Consider the following 22,358-nt stretch of genomic DNA (forward strand, 5'->3'; position numbering starts at 1 on the left):
AAAAAAGTATAAGATAATAATAGAAGGAAAAAAATAGAAATAAAAATAAATAAAAGGATACAGATTCAAAAGAAATCAGGATCGAATATATGAGAAACAGATAAAAATATACGTAAAGAAAAAAGAGCAGGTCAACAGAAAGCAGATACCCAAGGATAATTAATACTCCGTAATAAAGATAATTAATATATAATTGGTTATAGTATAGTAGAATTAATAATAAAAATGGCAGTTGAAACAACAAAACACAGTAAGTTTGAGGTAGAAAACGAACACTAGCGGCGGTACTTGACGGCAGCGGCGATACACGGCGGCCGTCAGCGGCGGCAGAGGAGTTGCTGTTGCAGTTCAGATTTAAGTATATCCCTGCGCTGCTTGAGTCCTAGTTGCGTTGACGGCACCCTCTTAATGGAAAGACCTGAAAAAAGCAAAAAAGTAGACCGGAAAAATATTCCGGCGAGTTAGCCGTGACGGCGCGTGGATGCGCGTGGAGCGCGTGTGCCAACAATCACCGGAAAAAAGAATACGATTAGAATCTGCTAGTTAATTTGGGTTTAATGGAATAGGTCTCTGCTTCTAGTTCGGTTTGAATTAGGAGCAATCGTCAAATTTAGTTTTGGGTTATTTTGAGTTTTGGGATGCAAGATTACAGAGAGAATAAAACGGTCGGAGGAGAGAGAGAGAACAGGAAAAATTTAGTTTTGGGTTATTTTGAGTTATCTAATTTAACTGTTTGTTTGATATTTTAGGAGGTTATTTTTATCTGTATCGACACTTCTAAATGGATGTTGCGTTCATGGCGTTGTTTTCAGCTTCAAATTAATTCTGTTCGAGCATATTGCCGAGCTAAACTCAAGGTCTTTTCCTCTTTTACTTTAGTTTAACAAATCGTGTTGCTATGTGTTTATGTGTGTGTGTGTGTGTATATATATATATATATATATATATATATATATATATATATATATATATATATATATATATATATATATAGGGGCAGGATCAATGGGGAAGTAACCAATTGGGGGGAAGCGGGGGGAAGCAATTTTTTATTTTTTTTTTTTGAAATTTTTTTTTTCCGGCATCAAGATCACACAAAAATATGAACATTTAGAAGAGATACTTCGTGATGAATGTTATTATTTAGGCGGAAAAACGATCGACAAAAATAACATTCAAGATAATATTGTTCGTGAAGAATATGAACGTTTTTTTTTCTTCATGTTTTGTGAAGTAAAATTTAGCCCGATTTAGAGTTTAGGGTTTAGTGTTTAGACCCAAAACACCAAACCCTAAACCCTAAACTCTAAACCGTTCGTGTTAAAAACTCAATCTAAATCCTAAATCTAAACCCTAAATCTAAACCCTAAACCCTAAATTTCTAAACCCTAATATCTAAACCCTATAAACCCTAATATCTAAACCCTAATATCTAAACCTCAATAGCTAAAACCTCAAAATACGCTCGAAAAACACGATAATTGTTATATATTACTTCTTCGAGCGTTTTCTCGCCAAATAAAAACATTTATCAAAAAAGTGTCTCTACTAAATGTTCATATTTTCATCTCATCTATAATGTTCGTGAACAAAGTTTTTTCAAAAAACGAAAAAAAAAAAAAAAATTTTGCTTTCCCCCGCTTCTCCCCGAATGGTTATTTCCCTCTTGATCCTACCAATATATATATATATATATATATATATATATATATATATATATATATATAAAGATTGATTTTATTACTGTTCATGGTTTGTCTTTTGTGGTTAGCAGTTCACATGACTTTCGTTTTTTATTTGGGTTCCACTTGAGATAATCAGTTAACACCTCTCGCTTTGACTATCTGACACCTCTTGCTTTGACTATTCACCAAGCAAACCTAACAATTGACAACACCTACTTACACCATCAATTTGTCTTTTTGTTTCTTCGTTTTCTTGTTTCCTACCATAATTTGATATGATATATCATAGGAAATCGCGGGTTACTTGTTTGTTGGCGTAGACGGTATTATGTTACACGTGAATTGTTCAATTCAACGAATTTTGACTTTAGATTTGTTGGCCTTCTTCAATTCACAATTGTGTTTATGTCGAACTTTTGTATGTAGCTTACTTACAATGATTTCAGATTTAAAGTAGATTTTAGATTTGTTGGCCTTTGGTTAACTGCTACAATTTAAAGTAGGTGAGGAATTATGTTGAGTGATTTGTAACTTGGAAAAAAGAATTAAGGGTATATTTGGGAATTAAACACCAACTTCCTCGATCAATACTGTAACTTCCTTACACAACAACCATGTTCATCCTTATCTCAATTTTTTCTCTCTCTTGTTTTTTATACCGCCATGAGATAAGTAAATATGTATTTCTAAATTAAACACAATTTAGGGTTTGGGTCTTGGGGGTATATATAGTACAATCCACGAAGATAATTGTCGTTCAATTAAAAAAATGCCTATCTATGTTTGATTATATGTTCAATATAGAAGAGAGGCCTAATTAATTCCATCCGGATCTATTGATTTACAAGTTTTTGTATCTCTGTCTGTTCTACTCTATTTATTTTTTATTATTTGTTTTCTTTTTAATTCAGGTTAACAAACTGTGTTATTGTGTTGTTGACTTATCACTAATTGTCTGAATTGTTTTCTTGCAGTCTAATCCGAGGAATAAAATAGGCATATTTGTAATGGGTACTACAAAAAAAGTACCGAGGCTTGATCCTACTAGTGATCTTAAGGCTCTCATGGCTCCCCTTCGATGTTAGCTTCCTACTCTTTTTTCCCCCTAATGTTGTCTATTTGTAGGGTATGATCATTATTTTATTCACTTTCACCTTGTTTCTCAGGTCCTCAATATTCAGGTGGTGGTGAGTTGGACATTCTATCTGGGATCACTTCATGCCGGGATAAACTTGATCATTATCCAAATAACCCAAAAAGGATCGTGTTCTTTACTGGAGGGTATGTATGTATATACTTTTAGGTTTATGCTTTCAATGTTTTACCTTTCTACTTTTATCTATTACGCTACACCACACTACACTAGTGTGTAACTATGTATGTTATCTTTGCTCTTGCCTGACAGTCCTCCTAGATATTTCAAACTTGAAGTAGCGGAGTCGTATGGAGGAAGGTTAAAACACTACGGTATAGCTGTTGTTGATGTTGTCAATTTTTTTCTAGACGAACAATTCGCTCTTTCGAAGTTAGCATTTGAGACATTTGTTGCTTCTGCTAATAATAATAATAACAACAGCCTCATTAGACACATTCCACCTGATTCTCTTACACCAGTTCGTGACGTCCTATCCAGGTTTTTATCAACATATATTGCTTTTGCTTATATATATATATATATATATATATATATATATATATAGGGGCGGGATCAATGGGGAAGTAACCAATCGGGGGGAAGCGGGGGAAGCAAATTTTTTTTTTTCTTTTTTTTTGGAATTTTTTTTCCAGCATCAAGATCACACGAAAATATGAACATTTAGAAAAGACACTTCGTGATGAATGTTATTATTTAGGCGGGAAAACGATCGACAAAAATAACATTCAAGATAATATTGTTCGTGAAGAATGTGAACGTTTTTTATTTCATGTTTTGTGAAGTAAAATTTAGCCCGATTTAGAGTTTAGGGTTTGGTGTTTTAGGTTTATTCCATCAACCCAAAACACCAAACCCTAAACCCCAAACTCTAAACCGTTCGTGTTAAAAACTCAATCTAAATCCTAAATCTAAACCCTAAACCCTAAATTTCTAAACCCTAATATCTAAACCCTATAAACCCTAATATATATAAAACCTCAACATACGCTCGAAAAACACGATAATTGTTATATATTACTTCTTCGAGCGTTTTCCCGCCAAAATAAAAACACTTATCACAAAGTGTCTTTATTAAGATCGCACGAAAATATGAATTTGCTTCCAAAGTGTCTTTAAATGTTCATATTTTCATCCGATCTATAATGTTCGTGAACAAAGTTTTTTCAAAAAACGAAAAAAAAAAATTGCTTCCCCCCGCTTCCCACCGATTGGTTACTTCCCCATTGATCCTACCCCTATATATATATATATATATATATATATATATATATATATATAGTGGTATGATCAAGAAGGAAGTAACCATTCGGGGGGAAGCAAAAACTTTTTTTTTTTTTTTCGTTTTTTGAAAAAACTTTGTTCACGAACATTATAGATGAGATGAAAATATGAACATTTAGTAGAGACACTTTGTGATAAATGTTTTTATTTTGGCGGGAAAACGCTCGAAGAAGTAATTTATAACAATTATCGTGTTTTTCGAGCGTATTTTGAGGTTTTAGCTATTGGGGTTTAGATATTAGGGTTTAGATATTAGGGTTTATAGGGTTTAGATATTAGGGTTTAGAAATTTAGGGTTTAGGGTTTAGATTTAGGGTTTAGATTTAGGATTTAGATTGAGTTTTTAACACGAACGGTTTAGGGTTTAGGGTTTGGTGTTTTGGGTTTATGGAATAAACCCAAAACACCAAACCCTAAACCTAAACCCTAAACTCTAAATCGGGCTAAATTTTACTTCACAAAACATAAAAAAAAAAAAACGTTCATATTCTTCACGAACAATATTATCTTGAATGTTATTTTTGTCGATCGTTTTTCCGCCTAAATAATAACATTGATCACGAAGTGTCTCTTCTAAATGTTCATATTTTCATGTGATCTTGATGCCGGAAAAAAAAAATTCAAAAAAAACGAAAAAAAAAAAAAATTTTGCTTCCCCCTGCTTCCCCCGATTGGTTACTTCCCCATTAATCCTGCCCCTATATATATATATATATATGGGTAGGATCAATGGGGAAGTAACCGATTGGGGGAAGCAAATTTTATTTTTATTTTTTTTTGTTTTTTTCGAATTTTTTTTCAGGCATTAAGATCACACGAAAATATGAACATGTAAAAAAGACACTTCATGATGAATGTTATTATTTAGGCGGGAAAACGATCGACAAAAATAACATTCAAGATAATATTGATCGTGAAGAATGTTTATTTTCGAACGTTTTTTTCCAATGTTTTGTGGAAGTAACCAATTGGGGGAAGCGGGAGGAAGCAAATTTTTTTATTTTTTTTCTGAAAAAACTTTGTTCACGAACATTATAGATTTGATGAAAATATGAACATTTAATAAAGACACTTTGTGATAAATGTTTTTATTTTGGCGGAAAAACGCTTGAATTAATATATAACAATTATCATGTTTTTCGAGCGTATTTTGAGGGTTTAGATATTAGGGTTAAGATATTAGGGTTTAGAAATATAGGGTTTATGGTTTAGATTTAGTTAGATTGAGTTTATAACACGAATTTAGGGCTAAACCCAGAACACTAAACTCTACACCCTAAACTCTAAATCGGGCCAAATTTTGACAAAAAATATTTCACAAAACATGGAAAAAAAACGTTAACATTCTTCACGATCAATATTATCTTGAATGTTATTTTTGTCTATCGTTTTCCTGCCTAAATAATAACATTTATCACGAAGTGTCTTTTTTAAATGTTCATATTTTCGTGTGATCTTGATGCTTGAAATTTTTTTTCCAAAAAAACGAAATTTTTTTTCCTTCCCCCGATTGGTTATTTCCCCATTGATCCTGCCCACATATATATATATATATATATATATATATATATACATATACATATACATACATACACACACACTTTTGATATTACTATACTATCATGTGTGCAGTCTGGTTGAAAGGAAAGTAGGAAACAATGAAAAATTTAAGCTGAAGAATGAAGCTATTGCACATGAGGCATATATGAAGTACGGGTCGTGGGCACTGGCACTTCCAGGATATTTTGAAAGGGTAATAATGAAAGAGAAGAATAAGAATTTAAGCTGAAGAATGAAGCTACTCGTATATTAGTATATATGAAGCACGGGTTGTGGAGCTTATTTTGGAATTTTTGATTTTGGTGTGCGTTTGGTGTATGATTTTGTCTTATACTCCCTCTGTAGCATAATCATCGTAAACTTTTTGTTGGATTTGAAATATAATAATGAATTGTCTAATTTGCCCTTAAATTGAAATATAATAATGATTTGTCTTATACTCCCTCCATAGCAATATTTTAATCCCTTGAGGGTATTTCCGTCTTTTCATCCCCTCACCTCCATTCTACATTTCTATCCATCTGCTTCTCTGTCATCCTCTTTCTCGACATTACCCTTGCCACCATCAACCACCAACACCACCCTCTTTACCATTCTTCGTCTGATTCGTCGTCAACTAGTCACCACCGACTCCGATGAACGGTAGGCCTGTGAATAGTTATCAGGAAGGCCACAACCACCACCGCTGCTACATCTGACGTCGTCAATGTCGTTGATGTTACTTCCGTCATCGCCGCCTTTATCGTGCACTTCTTCACCGTTGATGCTGTTATCACCTCTGTGGCCATCCCTCACAACAACTGCTGCTACAGGTATGGCTAGGGATGGCAATGGATCGGATATGGATACAATGGCTAGGGATGGCAATGGATCGGATATGGATCGGGTGAGGCCGTATCCATATCCATTTATTTATTTTTACTTTTCATCCATCCATATCCATATCCGTCGGGTGAAGCGGGTTAATGGATAATTATCCATATCCGTTTAAATTTATTTTATTTTTAACAATTATAAGCGGTTGTTCACTATATACGATCAAAAGTAATATTTTTAATAGTTTATGCGACCGAAAGTCACATTTTACTAATCTATATAACAAATATTCAATAGATAACCTATTAAACGTGTAAAGATATCGACATGTAAGTTGCTTACTTTTAGTTACATGGAATCACATTTGAACCACCAAAGTATGATAAATACATTTGATTATTTAAACAAAACAAAATATAAGAATAATGTTATATTTTTAGAGAAAATATAAAGAAAGATGAATATGAATATAATTAATGAAATATCACTACATAAATGATACTAATTTGAGTGATAAATTTATATATTTAGTTATTTCCGGTGAAAGCGGGTTCATCCATGGATGAAATTTTTTCATCCACATCCATATCCATATCCATTTAAATCGTCCATATCCTCGAATAATCGGGTGGATCGGATGTATATCCACTGGATCGGGTATCCATTGACATCCCTAGGTATGGCCGACGCTTCTCCTGTTTCTTAAAATCGTTTTCATATGTTTTCGATTTCCATCGAAGGGTTTTTCGTTATTTCGTGGTTTTGATTTTACTCATATTGGGTTGCCCTTTGCTCCAATGAAAGTTGAAACCCGGAATGTATTGGTATGTCAAAGAATCGGGTCTTTGGGGAAAGGTAAAATATTATTATTGAGATTTTTTTTATTTTTGACTGAACAAGGTGGCAAAATGGATGGTTAAGAGTTTTAAATGGGCCAGGGTTTTGTTGTGTTTAACTGAGAAACCTGGACTAATGATTACGAAAGTTAAATTGTATCAATTAACTGAGAAGCATGTACTAATTATGATTACCAAAGTTAAATTGCACTAACTGAGAAGCATGACAACATCGTGAGTTCAAATTTGAATATTACTGGAAAACTTAGTCCAACTGCAAGCAACGGTAGCACAAAAGTTTACATGAATGGTCGAGAAATTACAAAAGTCGAATTGAGAGTATTAAAGGTCTGTTATTTCATCGACGAGTATTTATTGGAATTTTTTTGCTAACCCGATATGTGCTTAATGTTTTATCGTTTGAGTCCTTTGACTCACTCTGTTAATTTGTTTTATTGTATGCATGAAGATTATAATAACAGCAGTTCAGTTTGTATAAGAAGTATTTCAGGTCATCAGTCTATTTTAATTTGTTCCAACCTCTCCAAACAATCTGTTTTAATCTACGTCACAACCTCTCTCTGCCGCACCTCGCAGATTACCAGTTCCTCTAAAACCGGTGTTAGGTTCCACCACATCTTTAGTTTAGTACCATATATATTCATTGTAACCTATTGAATTTTTACTTGCTTATACCTACACACATTATAATATCTGCAGACGAAACAGATGATTCGGATTCATCTGAAGATATTGAAGGTAAAAGTCATAAGTTGGGTGAGGTGGATAAGATTCAAAAGTTTGAGTCAGAAAGATGATGATGAATCTGTTGTTGAAGAACTTAAGCCTCATTTTGCTGCAGAAAATGGAAACGATACAAGTTCCTTTGCATTTCCAATGTAAGTTGATTCAGTAACTTATTATAGGTTGGGTCGGTTTGGGTTAAAATGGGTCAAACGGGTCAGATTTTGGGGTTCACGTTGCCAGGATTTTTTTTCAGGACCCAATTGACCTAAAAGCTTGACCCAATTGACACAATTTGAGAGTATGGGCCTCAATTGCCATGCATACCGACAATAGGAGGAGGTGTCATAATGGGTTGGTTACTTGGGTATCATGGATTAAAATACATTTTGGGCACATTATGACTCATTTAACTGCTGACAAAGTGAATGATTTTTATCTTATGTGCTTAACATATTTCTGCTGTAACACATTTTAAAAACTGAAATTGTGCATCCAAACATGAATTTTAACTGCAGGCTCAAATAAAGCGCATTCAAGTAGGATAAACGGTTCTTCAAATGCGAAGCCTGAACAACGGACAGAGCCACAACCCCATTCAGAGCCAGAGCCAGAGCCAAATGTTGAACCAGGAAAACAGAGCCACCCATCTACAAGTTGGACAAAGTGCTTTGGATGTTGTACAAATTGTTGATGAGTTCAAGTGCCTTCTATATGTGCCTAAAGTGTTCACATACAAATGTGCACTTTGTACATGCGCCTTTTGTTGGAGTTCGAGTTATTAATCCTCATATATAAGGGTGAAAAAATGAAATGAAACGAGTGGATTTTTAATTACAGTTAAGAATGTGAACGAAACAAAAGAACCGATGTTCTTGATGTTAGCATTAAACCGTTGGAGTGGGAATACAGTGTAATTAACTCTATGTACTTTATGTGTGGACCTGATAGAATTAGATTTTTTGTATGACAATCACTTTTTTTTTTAAATGTATTATATATTATATGCTCTCAATAGATTTCTAAATTGTGTTTGTGGGATCCATATTTGGTTATAACGTATTATATGCTAATGTATTACATAATCACCCAATTTGCATAACAGAGCTATATCATATTCCTTATATTCATATGCTAAACAGGACCTAAAGATATATCCACAACCTAACATATTGTTTACACTCGTAACAATGCCAGTCAATAAGATTAACTGTTATTAGAAGAAAGTTAGGCTTCACAAATCGAAAGGGCTATACTTATTTTGTGCACTTCCGCAACCCTGCACACACGAAATTTTTTTATACTTTAGACTAATTCAACCAATATCACACTGCTGAACTCCTTTTCTCCTGACAAAATTTTTTTGTAACACTTTTTTTTTTTTTGAAAGGCATTTTTTTGTAACACATTGCAGGTAACCTTTTGAAAGCAGCCGGAAGCAACGACACACACATGAAAACAATTTTTAGAATATCATGTAACAAATGATAATTAGAATGGTCATGATTCATGAACATATGCAACCTAGAGTTAATTTTTTTTCGAATGTATGATAGCCAATGTACAATTATAACAGCTCACAACATGCAAACAATATATAAACTGATTAGCACGTAACACATAATTATGTTGCCCGCAACCTGAACGAACACATATCAGGTTGGCCGCCGCAAAGCGCGGCTAACCACCTGCTTGTTACATTTATTACAAACTTTTACCCTATAGGCAACTATCTCATGTTTATGATATTATGTTACTATAGACAGACATAAGGCACCATATCATACAATGACAAAACATGACAAATAGTTGATTGCATACAAAACTTTTCAACTATTAACATCATCTGAGAGTGGTCGGTTACAAAAGTTTGAATCGAGTATAAAATTGGCGGTTTAATCCCAACCCATTTTGGCCAAACACATTAAGATGACAAACTCATGAAGACCCACTTCTTCCCTACCCAAGTTACCACCTCAAACGTAACCATAAGTAAGAGAAATAATGATTTTCCTGTATGGACACACAAAAAAAAAAAAAGCATTTGTACATCTAAAGCAAAAATTATTTGATTAACTAAAGATGTTTTGTATAGCATTGTGTACCTCTGCTCTTACAGCAAAGTTGTCGCACAAAAAAGTTTTAGTATCTAAACTTCAACCGGTCATCCTAATTGAATATTGATCAATATGCAGTCACATCATGATGAAGTAAGAGTGTACAGGATGTAAGTCGTGATTTTTGCTTTTTGTTTCTATTGAACACAAATAAACCAGCTGTTACGAGCCCAATTATGGATGGCCCAACTTCTGGCAGGCCCAAGACAATAGCCCAACATGGTGACAGTAGGCTGATCGGAACAATTGATGTACATTGCACGTAGTGTAACAAACATGAGTTGTACGTGTGTTGGTTGTTTATGCAACTTCCATGCATACCTCATCCATGATCTATCCTAGTAGTAGTTTTATTAATAGTTATTAGTATTAGTGGTTAGTAGTTATAAGCCCCACGTAGCACTACGTAGTTTTCTTTTTATAGTATAAATACGTAACGTGTTTTAATTAAGATATGAATGAAAAAGTGGATTAGTCCAAAGTCTCTTCTTAATCTTGTTTCTTGAGAGATTGACCATCTCGAATCGGTCTTCTATCATTGGAGTTCGCCGTTGACCCGAATAAACCGTATCACCAGCCCAGTAAGCCCACTTGTCAGCAATAATTAGCGAGTCATCCAAACTAATCAAAAAGATTATTATCAAAATAAACAAACTTTTGCATATAATATTGACATGCTAATAGTAATTTCAATAAATTAAATCCTAAAAGAAAATGTTTCAGGTCAATTCTCAGTTTGACCGAACAATAAATCATGAAAAAAAAACCACCTTGAATCGTCACCTAACCCACCCACTTTGACACTACTATATAAACACAAGTTTGACTATGCACATAGAAACAGACATATTGGTGCATTCTGTGTACCTGAAGGTTACTATCACACTCATGATAATCAGTGATAGTGAAAGAAATTTTTTTTTTTCGATCCGACAGTAACATCTGCATTTTTTGGTTGTTCATAAATGCAGTCCATAGCTTTAGGAGTCGAGAAATTAGTTGAGTTATAATTAGTCCATTTAGCATGACAGAGAGACCACCTGCCCAATTTATCGTGTTATCAAAATAACATGGTTTAATTACTTCACTGGACCTCGTCCAACAGAACCACCTGCATAAGTCCAACAAAAAATGTAGAGTCCATCAACCACCCGGGTTCAATTCCCGACCATGCCAAATTGTTCAAAAAGAGAGTGTGACTAGAGATTGCGCATAATGCGCAATTTACCCGTTACAAGGTCTCGCGCTCGGGGGGCTTGATTACCCGAGGTTTTACCTTCTATGGGGGAGCCAATGTGCTCGTTCATAGGGGGTTCCATCGCTTATCAAAAAAAAAAAAAAAATATATATATATATATATATATATTTGCTTTTAAGGGAAAAAAACACAATATTTACAGATAAACACAACTATGTCAATATCCAATGTGATGCGAAGGAAGTAAATGCCTTACTATAGTTTGGTGCAGCAAATAAATAGACCTACCGAGAACAATATCCATCTATTGTCAATATAAAACATAATGATCAACTAAAAAAATACCCTGAGTCAACAGGGCATATAAGGGTTATCAAGAGGGCATATAAGGGATTTCTCTTAGCAAGTTACTTATATTAATAGATCCCCAAAAACACGAATCACACTTCTCTTTTGATATCCAACCATTTAAAGAGTAGCACAATATCTTACAGATTAGCAATTCAAAATGATTACTGACTTTCTAATTCTGATAACCTAACGATCGTTAACTTACTTAACAGAAAACATGACGAAAAAGTTGGGTTGTTACAGCAAGTTATATTATTAGATCCCCAAGAACAGGAATCACACTTCTCTTTTGATATCCAACCATTAAAGTGTATCACAATATCTTACAGATTAGAAATTCAAATTGAACTTTCTAATTCATGAATAAGCCTTTAAGCAATGCATACACAAAAAAAGAGAAGAAAAAAGATTCCAGGTTTATAATTATCTTGATAATAATAATAATAATAATAATAATAATAATAATAATAATAATAATAATAATAATAATAATAATAATAATAATAATAATAATAAATGTAATATAACATAAATATAATTATTATTTAGTAATAACAAAAGCCACCTGAAGCATTATGTTAGATTGGAATTAACGCAGCGTCAAAAGCAATCGCGTCAGACGAGGTGGCACAATTTGACGCCCCGACGCCTCCAACGCGGCGTCAGAATCTCACGCGTGGGGGCGTCAGTTTACTATTTGACGTCGGGTCAGACGGACGTCAGGGACAGGTGGCAACGCGTCGTTGGCTGGAGAATACAACGGATATATATCCGTTTGATATATTCTTTTTTTTAATTCCGAAATTAATTATACCTATTTAATTATCCTTTCCATCTTCCATCTTCATCTTCTACCATCTTCATCTTCTTCCTCTACTTCTACAACTTTTTCAAATTTTTTTTTTTCAATCTTCTTCAAAAACACTATGTCACATCCAAATCAAAGACCAAATACTCCACCGAAACCACAAAATCTAGACACCGACGAAGAACAATCCGACGAAGATTAGTTTTGTTTAATTATTTGTCTTTTTTTTATGTTTGTTATTCTTTTTTTTATTTATTTCGGTGTTTTTTTTTATTGTTTAAATGTTGTACTTTTTTTTTTTTTTTTTTGGAATAAAGTAAATTAGTTTTAATAATTTTATGTTTTAATATAATATGATAAAATAAACAAAATAAATAAAATGAATAAAATAAATAAATTAGTGGACCCTACAAACATTTGACACCATACACTTTACATTTTGGGTTATTGGGGTCAAATTTTGACATGGTCCAGTCAGAGTCACTATACACTTTTTTGGCCAAAAAGTGCACTTTTGCCAGTGTGTCACTTGCAGAGTTAAAAACAGTCTTATGAGTTCCGAACATCGGCCTACAAAGGTCACTTAAGTATAATTTTAACATCCACATCAAACCACTAGTTTTTGACTGGCCATTACCTAATTTAATTCATCAAATTCAATACAAAGCTTACGGAAAACATAAAGCAACATAACAATCTTCCCACTCTCAAACTTTGCCCTTTCATGATCAGTGCTTCAATTTTTTGTCAAGTTCCAGGAAGAGGTTAGGGTTATATTTAGCTTGATTCTTCATCTTGCCTAACTTCACATTATTTTCTTCATCTGCTTCAAATTTGTTTTCAAGTTGGGGGCTACGTTTAGCTTAATTCCGTTCTTTCAATAAAGCAGCAGGGATGATGATTACTTTGGGGCTGATAGTAGAAAATTTAATAATCAAAACAAAACCCATGTAAGATTATTATTTTTTTCTTGATGCTTTTTACTTCAATTTCAATTTAATTAATAATAATAGAATGAAACACGAAATGAATGAACAGTGAGTATATTTATTTCATCATGTTTATTTACTTAAATTTAATAGAACCTGTGTGTGTATTCCTAACACATATTATCTTAAAAGAATCCGTTAAACAAGGTGCTTATTCCACCATCCCACCGCGTCTAAAGAATTCATAAATTTTGAAGTAGAAAAAATTTTGCTGTTTAATAATTAGTTGTGTGCAATGGCGGAGGGAGGGGGGTGGTTTGGGGGTGTTGAGCCACCCCTAAGTGGACCACCAACACTACATAACTTATATTATTTTTTATATGAGCATGCTCTATAACTAGAGCATACCAGTATTTATTTGTTTACTATCCAATTGTATATGGGTCAGCATCTTTATTTTCTATGAATTTTTTATTTTATTAGTCATGTCTAAAGGGCCCCACTAATACTAATGGTAAATACCTCAACTTTATACTTCGTAAAAATAAGCGTGGATACAAATAAGTCTTCACCATATTCTAATTGTTTTTAAATCTCTTCTGGTTGTTTTTCTTCACCACATTCTTTAATTTTTAAAATCTTAATTGTTCTTCATTAGGTTTTATGTATCATAATTTTATAATGTCTTTTAGAAAAACTTGTTCTTTTATTTACAAATGGTCGCCATTTTCATTCTTGTGTAATGACACATTGTTATTACATAGGGATGGATTTGCTACCGTGGATCGTTGATTACGTATAAAGAATGTTTATTACTGATCGAATGATTATATTGAATTTTTTTATTTGCGTAAGCATCCTCTATCATGAAATCCCGGCTTCGCTTCTGGTTGTGTGAAAGTATCATTTTTAACTATATTGATTTCTAATTTCAGGTAAAACGGGTATTTTGACATCTTGGACGTGTATTTGCAGCCTAGGTGCACACTTTCCTGAAGGGGGTGGCTTAGTGGTTGGATGTTTGAGACTCTTCAGAGGAGATTCATGTTCAATCCTCAATAGCTATACTTTGTGGTCTTGTGTTCCACAAAAAAAAAAAAAAAAAATCCCTTGAAATCTAGGTGATTGTTTAATTTCCGTTTTTTTGTTAATTGGTTATTTTTGTTGATTTGCAGGTACTATTGAGGATGTGCCGTGCTACTATACTTTAAAGATGTATCAAACATACGCCATAATGTCACCCAAAAACGGTTGAGAAAACGTGAATCGCGATCGGAAACAATAGATTTGGGCACACCATGTAGTCGAACAACCTCACGAAAAAATAAACGCGCCACATGAGATGAATTAGTTGATTGTTTAGTTAGGGTTTCTTTAAATGAATCTAGATTTAAATCATGATTTTTAGATGGCGATAGAGTGTTGCTATAAATGTTGCTCAATTATAAAGTGTGGAAGCAGGTCGGGAATATTTCTATACAGTTATATACTTTACTTCTGTTACAGACCATAGAGGAATAAAAGGTCTGCTTAAGTGTTACAGTAATTGTTAAAAGAGCTTTAGTTGATTGTTTAGTATATGCATGTAAACTGCCTTGTTATAATTCAAGGTTGTGTATGGCCAATGGGTTGCAATTTGTTACAGACACATGATTTATGGATTTGGGTGCTCAAAACGTCAAAGTCTTTCTTCAGTCACTGCCAGCTACAAGGTAATGAATTCACACAAGGTACAACATTTTGTGCTTAGTTTTATAACTTTTGAGGCATGTGGTACAACTCTGTTTTTGCATCATTTGTAAAGTCACCCAATAGTAGTTAGTTTGATGCACTTTTACATGGTGTATGTCACTTGATATTTGAACATACAAGAGATCAAAACATATCTATCTATTTATCTACCATTATGCCTTAAAGAAAACAAGATCACTTTTAATATTATTTTCTTGTCTGTATGTCGGTATTATTTTCTTACATGCCCATGTTGATAACCAGATTGATTAAATTACTTGATTCGTTAGTAACAGGGTACAGAAAACAGTATGTATCAGTCTCGGTTCAGTGAAAAAATGATTTTCAAAGTCAACCGAGTCTATCCTACTCGTTTCAGCATGTACCACAAATTACCTGTTAGCACACTCGTCGAAATTTTACACCTAAATATTGCATAATGTGGAATATTCTCAAAAAATCGACTTATGTATATGGTAAGCATTTTGTACCTATAATTCCCCAACTTCACTGAGCACTCCGAATTTTATAAGCGCATGGTATAACTTTACAAGTGTATGATATATTTGCAAACATATCAACAATATTTGATCCAAATCCAATTTGATTTGCTATAACACTTTTTTGTTATAATGTATAAAAGAGATGAGAGATTGGCAATTACACGTGGCAATATATGTATGTATCACTATCACAATGTCAATCTATGTTATTATCTTAATACAACAACAACAACACCCAATCCCGCCCACGCGAGGTACGGGGAGGTGAGATATAGACAATCCTTCCTCTACTCTAAAATAAAATAAGAGAGAAGCCGTTTCTCTAACCACGAGTAGAGAAATAAATGTAATATAATATAGTTATTAAATATTTAATAATAATAACAAAACCCACCGTAAACATGGGGCTGTTTATGTTGTGAGTTCAGAACATCCAGCCTACAAAGAGGTCAATTCATTATAATTTGACATCGGTTCAAACCACCAATTTTGAATTGGCTACCTAATAAAGTCATCAAATTCAATACAATGCTTACAAAAAATACAAAGCAACATAACCATCTTCCCCTTGTCCAACTTCGCCCTTTCATTATCACTGCTTTAATTTTGTTGTCAAGTCCCAAGAATGGGTTAAGGTTATATTTAGCTTGATTTTTCCTCTTGACCAACTTCACGTTATTTCCTTCATCTGCTTCAAAATTGTTCTCAAGTTCCAGCTGGGGACTATATTTAGCTTCATTCCATTCTTTCAGTAAGGCAGCAGGGATGATGATAGCTTCGGGGCTGATAGTAGAAAAATTAATATTAATAATCAAAACATTACCCACGTGAGAGTATTTTTATTTCTTGATGTTTTATACTTAAGTTACACACAACAATAGCATGAAACAAGAAATGAATGAACAGTGGGAGTATTTTTATTTCATCATGTTTATTTACTTAAATTTTAATTTAATAGAACCCGTGTATGTATGTATTCCTAACACAAATTGTTATCTTATTATTGTACAGTTCGGGAAACATGATAAGCACTAACATATCTCTTAATTTATTTATTTATGTTTTAACTCCATTTTCATAAATAAAAACAAGTAAATGAAAACACAATGCACGTAAATAATATAACATACAAATTTATAAGCAAGCAAATAAATATATATGTATATTGTTATAAACCTGGATAGGACATCATGAATATGTGTATAAGAGTTGGGTTGAATGTGTCGAATGTGACTGTTGTCATTGACATTGGTAGTATTAACAAGTATATCCAGTATCTCTTTCTCTTTTTCTGATTCATAGAAGTTGACAACATCAACAGCTACACCATCTTCCTTTAAGGTTTCTCCAAACTCCTTAGCTTTCACAGGATTCATATTTGTGGGACTGCAGGCAACAGCAAACATATACTAATGTATATATATACACTAAATACTAAATACTAATGTAGTAGTAAATAAAATATAAAACAGAGTAAGGTGAAACAATATTTGAGCATGCATTATTAAGTAATACATACCCTCCAATAAAGACAAACATCCTTTTTCGCTTTCTTCTTGAATTATAATACAGAAGTTCCATCACGGAACCACCGAACGTACCAATAAAATTCAACTCACCACCTACTTTAAAATCACCTGAGAAACAAACAAGGTGTAATTGAATAAATAAAACATTCCACCCTACTACACATACGTATACATATACATACAGGAAATAATAATAATAATAATAATAATAATAATAATAATAATAATAATAATAATAATAATAATAATAATAATAATAATTAATATAATAATTTACTAAAAAAAAAAAAAAAAAAGTAGGAAGCTAACGCTCTAGGTGACGCAAGACTTCATCAAGATTACTAGTATGATTGAGCCATTTCCCATCAAGAGTACCCATTGACTCTATGCCTATAGAGTACTTCTGATTACTAGACTGTAATAAGAAAACAATTCCAACAATTATTAGTTAGTACGGAGTATATATTAACAAACGCCATGTCATAATTAGTTGTTAACCTGGATTGAAAATTACTAGTAACATATACTCACCTCAAGTTTAGCTCGACAATACGATTTAATACACTTGATTTGAAGCTCAAAGCTATAACTCTTCATCCATTTAGAATTGTCGATACAAATAATAATTGTTTCCTAGAATATCAACCAATCAATTTTGATGATTCAACAAATCCATAAAATTAATAAAAAAAATCAAACAGAAAACGATAACTCGGCCACCTAGAAAGATGTTTGTTATTATTTACTCGCAGGTGTTAAAGATAAATAATAACATAATAATAAAGTAAAATTCAAATTCAAATACACTACATAACATGCAGAAAATATAAAGTAAGAGTTTGGAATTGAAATACAGATGTAAAATACATATTAAACATGTCAGTTACACTTGTAAAATTTCAAATTAGTTTGTAAGTGGTCCTAAAATTACTTAGACGGTTACTACTCGATAAGACATTTAGTTGGAAGATCAAGTATATACTTATATATATAAGTACACAGAGAGGCTAAAAAAGGGAGGGAGAGAGGCCAGCAGTTAGAATCAAGTTTCGGTTGTTGAAGTAAAGTTGGCCGGTGAGTTCATTTGGTCAAATACCACATGTATATTGTGGTAATATGACTTTGTTTGGTGCCTACAATTTGTGTAGCCAAATTTGACTTGTTAATATTCACCAACCAAAGTGTCTGTGATTATTTACCACCTACCACATTCCTTACTACTATAAATAAGGCATCATGGAGGCATACTTATTCATCCCAAAATATATACATTCTCCATTGTACTAAAAGAGTTAATAGAGAGTTTGAGTGTTTAGTCTCCTAATTACAAGAGATATAAAGATTAGTGCTTATCCTTGTAATTAGAGAGAAGTGTAATTCCTATTATTCTTATTAGTGAAACGTTTTCTTTCCTTGCCCGTGAATTTTACCCTATTGGGGTTTTCCACGTTAAATCTCGGTGTCTCTTTATTATCGCTATTTCAATTATTAGTTGCGGTTTGCTATAATTCGGTGTCGCTTTTCTCAACAAGTGGTATCAAGAGCTAAGGTCTAATATCTTGTGTGTATTAATCTACTTATCGTATGCTCTGTGGTTGCCACGGGAGTGGATCGTCCACATCAGAAAATAAGTAAGGTAAAAGTCCTTGGGTGTTATTTCAAGAAAAATAGTATTGTCGAAAAGAAGATTGTAATTATAGCAATGTCTACGAAATTTGAAATTGAAAAGTTCAACGGGAGTAACTTCTCGTTATGGAAACTAAAGATGAAAGCTATCCTGAGAAAGGATAAGTGTTTGTCGGCCATCAGTGGACGTTCCGCCGAAGTCACTGATGAAAAATGGGAAGAGATGGACGGCCAGGCTATCGCAAATCTTCATCTGGCACTAGCAGATGGCGTTTTGTCTAGCATAGAAGAAAAGAAGACGACAAAAGAGATCTGGGATCACCTCGTAAAATTGTACGAGACCAAATCACTCCACAACAAGATATTCCTTAATAGGAAACTTTATGCGCTACGCATGAATGAATCTACTTCAGTTAATGAGCACATTAATTCTTTGAATACTCTATTTTCTCAACTCGCTTCATTAAGCTGCAATATAGAGCCAAAAGAACGTGCTGAACTTTTACTTCAGAGTCTACCTGACTCGTATGATCAACTCATTATTAACTTGAATAATAATGTTCTCTCGGAGTATTTAGTCTATGATGAAGTTGCGGCTGCTATTTCAGAAGAAGAAAATCGGCGCAATAATAAGGAGGACAGACAGGCCGGTTCATGACAAGTTGAGGCCTTGGTAGTTTCAGGAGGTAGATCAATGGAACGGGGCCTAAGTGGGAGTCACAATCATGGTAAACTGAAGTCTAGAAAAAGAAGACTCATACATGCTACAATTGTGGCAAGAAAGGTCACCTGAAGAAGGATTGTCGGAGTTTAAATAACTCAAATCCTCAAGGAAATATTGCGATCACTTCAGATGATGGGACTTCTTTGGTTAGTGAGGCAATGGTAGCAAATGAAGGTAGAAAGACACTTGTTGATGTCTGGTTATTTGACTCGGGAGCTACTTTTCACATGACCCCTAGAAGGGAATGGTTCAAACAATATGAACGTATCTCAGGAGGATCTGTATACAGTTGCAGTGATCACAAACTAAAGATCATTGGAATTGGAGATATCATTCTGAAGATGCACGATGGTACAGTTCGTACTATTCAAGGAATACGACACGTGGAGGGTTTGAAGAAGAACTTATTGTCGTTAGGACAATTAGATGATCTTGGTTGTAAGATGGAGATACAAGACAAGATCATGAAAATCATGAAAGGCAGTTGTACTTATGAAAGGAGAAAAGGTGGGTGCTAATCTATACATTCTGAAAGGCGAGACGGTGCGAGAAGCGGAAGCATCCATTGCTTCGAATAGTTCAAGTGATAAAGTTGCTATAATATGGCATCAAAAGCTTGGACACATGTCTGAACAAGGTATGAAGATTCTTGTTGAAAGAAATCTTATTCCTGGTCTTACAAAGGTATCGCTACCTTTCTGTGAGCATTGTGTAATCTGCAAGCAGCATCGCCTAAAGTTTAACACATCAAAGTCTAGAAGTAAATTGGTTCTAGAATTGGTTCACTCTGATGTGTGGCAAGCACCTGTTCAATCCCTAGGAGGAGCAAAGTATTTCGTATCATTTATTGATGATTACACTAGGAGATGTTGGGTGTACCCAATCAAGAGGAAGGCACATGTGTTTAAAGTTTTCAAAGTTTACAAAGCGCGGGTTGAACTTGAATCTGGTAAAAAGATCAAGTGTTTGAGGACGGATAATGGAGGAGAATACACTGGTGATGAATTTGATAAGTTCTGCAAACAAGAAGGTATCAAAAGGCAGTTCACGACGGCATACACTCCTCAACAAAATGGAGTGGCAGAGCGGATGAACAGAGCGGATGAACAGGACCTTGTTACATAGAACAAGGGCGATGTTGGCAACTGCAAGCTTGGAGAAATCATTCTGGGCAGAAGCAGTAAGTACTGCCTGTTACGTGATAAATCGGTCACCATCAACTGTAATTGAGTTGAAATCGCCGATGGAGATGTGGACTGGAAAACCGGTTGATTATTCTAACCTTCGTGTATTTGGAAGTCCTGTGTACGCAATGTACAATTCTCAAGAAACTACAAAGTTGGATCCGAAGTCCAGAAAGTGTTTGTTCTTGGGGCATGCTGATGGAGTTAAGGGGTATCGCTTGTGGGACCCCACTGCCCACAAAGTAGTCATCAGCAGAGATGTTGTCTTTACGGAAGACAAAGATCTTGAAGATGTTAGCACTTTAAAAGAAACTACACCGATACAGGTTGGAAATGAATCTTATAAAGATTCTTCTGAAGCAATACCAGAGCACGAGGAAAATCAAGTAGTCATTTTTGAAGCTCCAACGACTCGTACTACTAATCGGGAACGGAAACGTCCAGGGTGGCACTCGAATTATATTATGGAAATCAATGTTGCGTATTGTCTTCTAACAAAGGAAGGAGAGCCAACAACTCTTCGCGATGCACTGAATCATTCAGATGCATCTCAGTGGATGACAACTATGCAGGAAGAAATTGGAGCTCTTCATAAAAATAAAGCATGGGAACTTGTGTCATTGCCGAAAGGTAGAAAACCTATTGGAAATAAATGGGTGTATAAGGTTAAGTGAAATGGCGATGATCAAGTGGAGCGGTATCGTGCAAGACTGGTGGTTAAAGGATATGCTCAGAAAGAAGGTACCGACTTTAATGAAATATTTTCTCCTGTGGTTCAACTTACAATAATTCTAGTAGTTCTAGCGATGTGTGCTACATTTGATTTGCATCTAGAACAACTAGATGTGAAAACTGCATTTCTTCATGGAAACCTTGAAGAAGAAATTTACATGCTTCAACCAGAAGGTTTTGAACTACAAGGAAAAAAGAACTTGGTTTGCAAGTTAAAGAAATCTCTGTACGGTCTCAAACAGGCGCCTAGATGCTGGTACAAGAGATTTGATTCTTTCATAATGAGCCTTGAATATAACAGACTTTATGCAGACCCTTGTGCATATTTCAAGAGGTTTGGGGACAATGATTATGTCATTTTGTTGTTATATGTAGACGACATGTTGGTTGCAAGCCCCAACAAAGATCGTATTAATAAGCTGAAGGCTCAATTGGCTAGGGAGTTTGAAATGAAAGACTTGGGTGCAGCAAACAAGATTCTAGGGATGCAAATTCACCGAGACAGAGATAATAGGAAGATTTGTCTTTCTCAAAAGAATTATTTGAGGAAAATCTTGGAGCGTTTCAATATGCAAGATAGTAAGCCAATCTCAACCCCACTTCCTACTAATCTCAAGTTATCCTCCGTTATGTGTCCTAGCAGTGAAGACGAGAGGAAGGAGATGTCTCGAGTACCGTATGCATCAGCAGTGGGAAGTTTAATGTTCGCAATGATATGTACAAGACCAGACATTGCACATGCAGTAGGAGTTGTTAGTCGGTACATGGCGAATCCTGGTAAAGAGCATTGGAATGCGGTAAAGAGCATCCTAAGATACATTAAGGGTACCTCGGATGTTGCATTATGT

General features: G+C 34.2%; 1 protein-coding gene across 1 annotated transcript in view; it reads left to right on the top strand.

Annotated features, from left to right (window-relative positions):
• LOC139885790 (26S proteasome non-ATPase regulatory subunit 4 homolog) overlaps positions 1 to 6,012 on the top strand; it is a 178,064-nt gene extending 172,052 nt beyond the window's left edge. Inside the window, exons 3-8 of the mRNA XM_071869545.1 lie at positions 768 to 857; positions 2,660 to 2,765; positions 2,852 to 2,966; positions 3,094 to 3,152; positions 3,262 to 3,318; positions 5,755 to 6,012. Coding sequence (XP_071725646.1) covers positions 786 to 857; positions 2,660 to 2,765; positions 2,852 to 2,966; positions 3,094 to 3,152; positions 3,262 to 3,318; positions 5,755 to 5,774 — 429 coding nt within the window. The 5' untranslated portion in view covers positions 768 to 785 and the 3' untranslated portion in view covers positions 5,775 to 6,012. The remainder of the gene's footprint in view (positions 1 to 767; positions 858 to 2,659; positions 2,766 to 2,851; positions 2,967 to 3,093; positions 3,153 to 3,261; positions 3,319 to 5,754) is intronic.
• The last annotated feature ends 16,346 nt before the right edge of the window (positions 6,013 to 22,358 follow it).

Source organism: Rutidosis leptorrhynchoides, chromosome 1, assembly GCF_046630445.1.
Source record: "Rutidosis leptorrhynchoides isolate AG116_Rl617_1_P2 chromosome 1, CSIRO_AGI_Rlap_v1, whole genome shotgun sequence".
In the NCBI taxonomy this organism is placed as follows: Eukaryota; Viridiplantae; Streptophyta; class Magnoliopsida; order Asterales; family Asteraceae; genus Rutidosis; species Rutidosis leptorrhynchoides.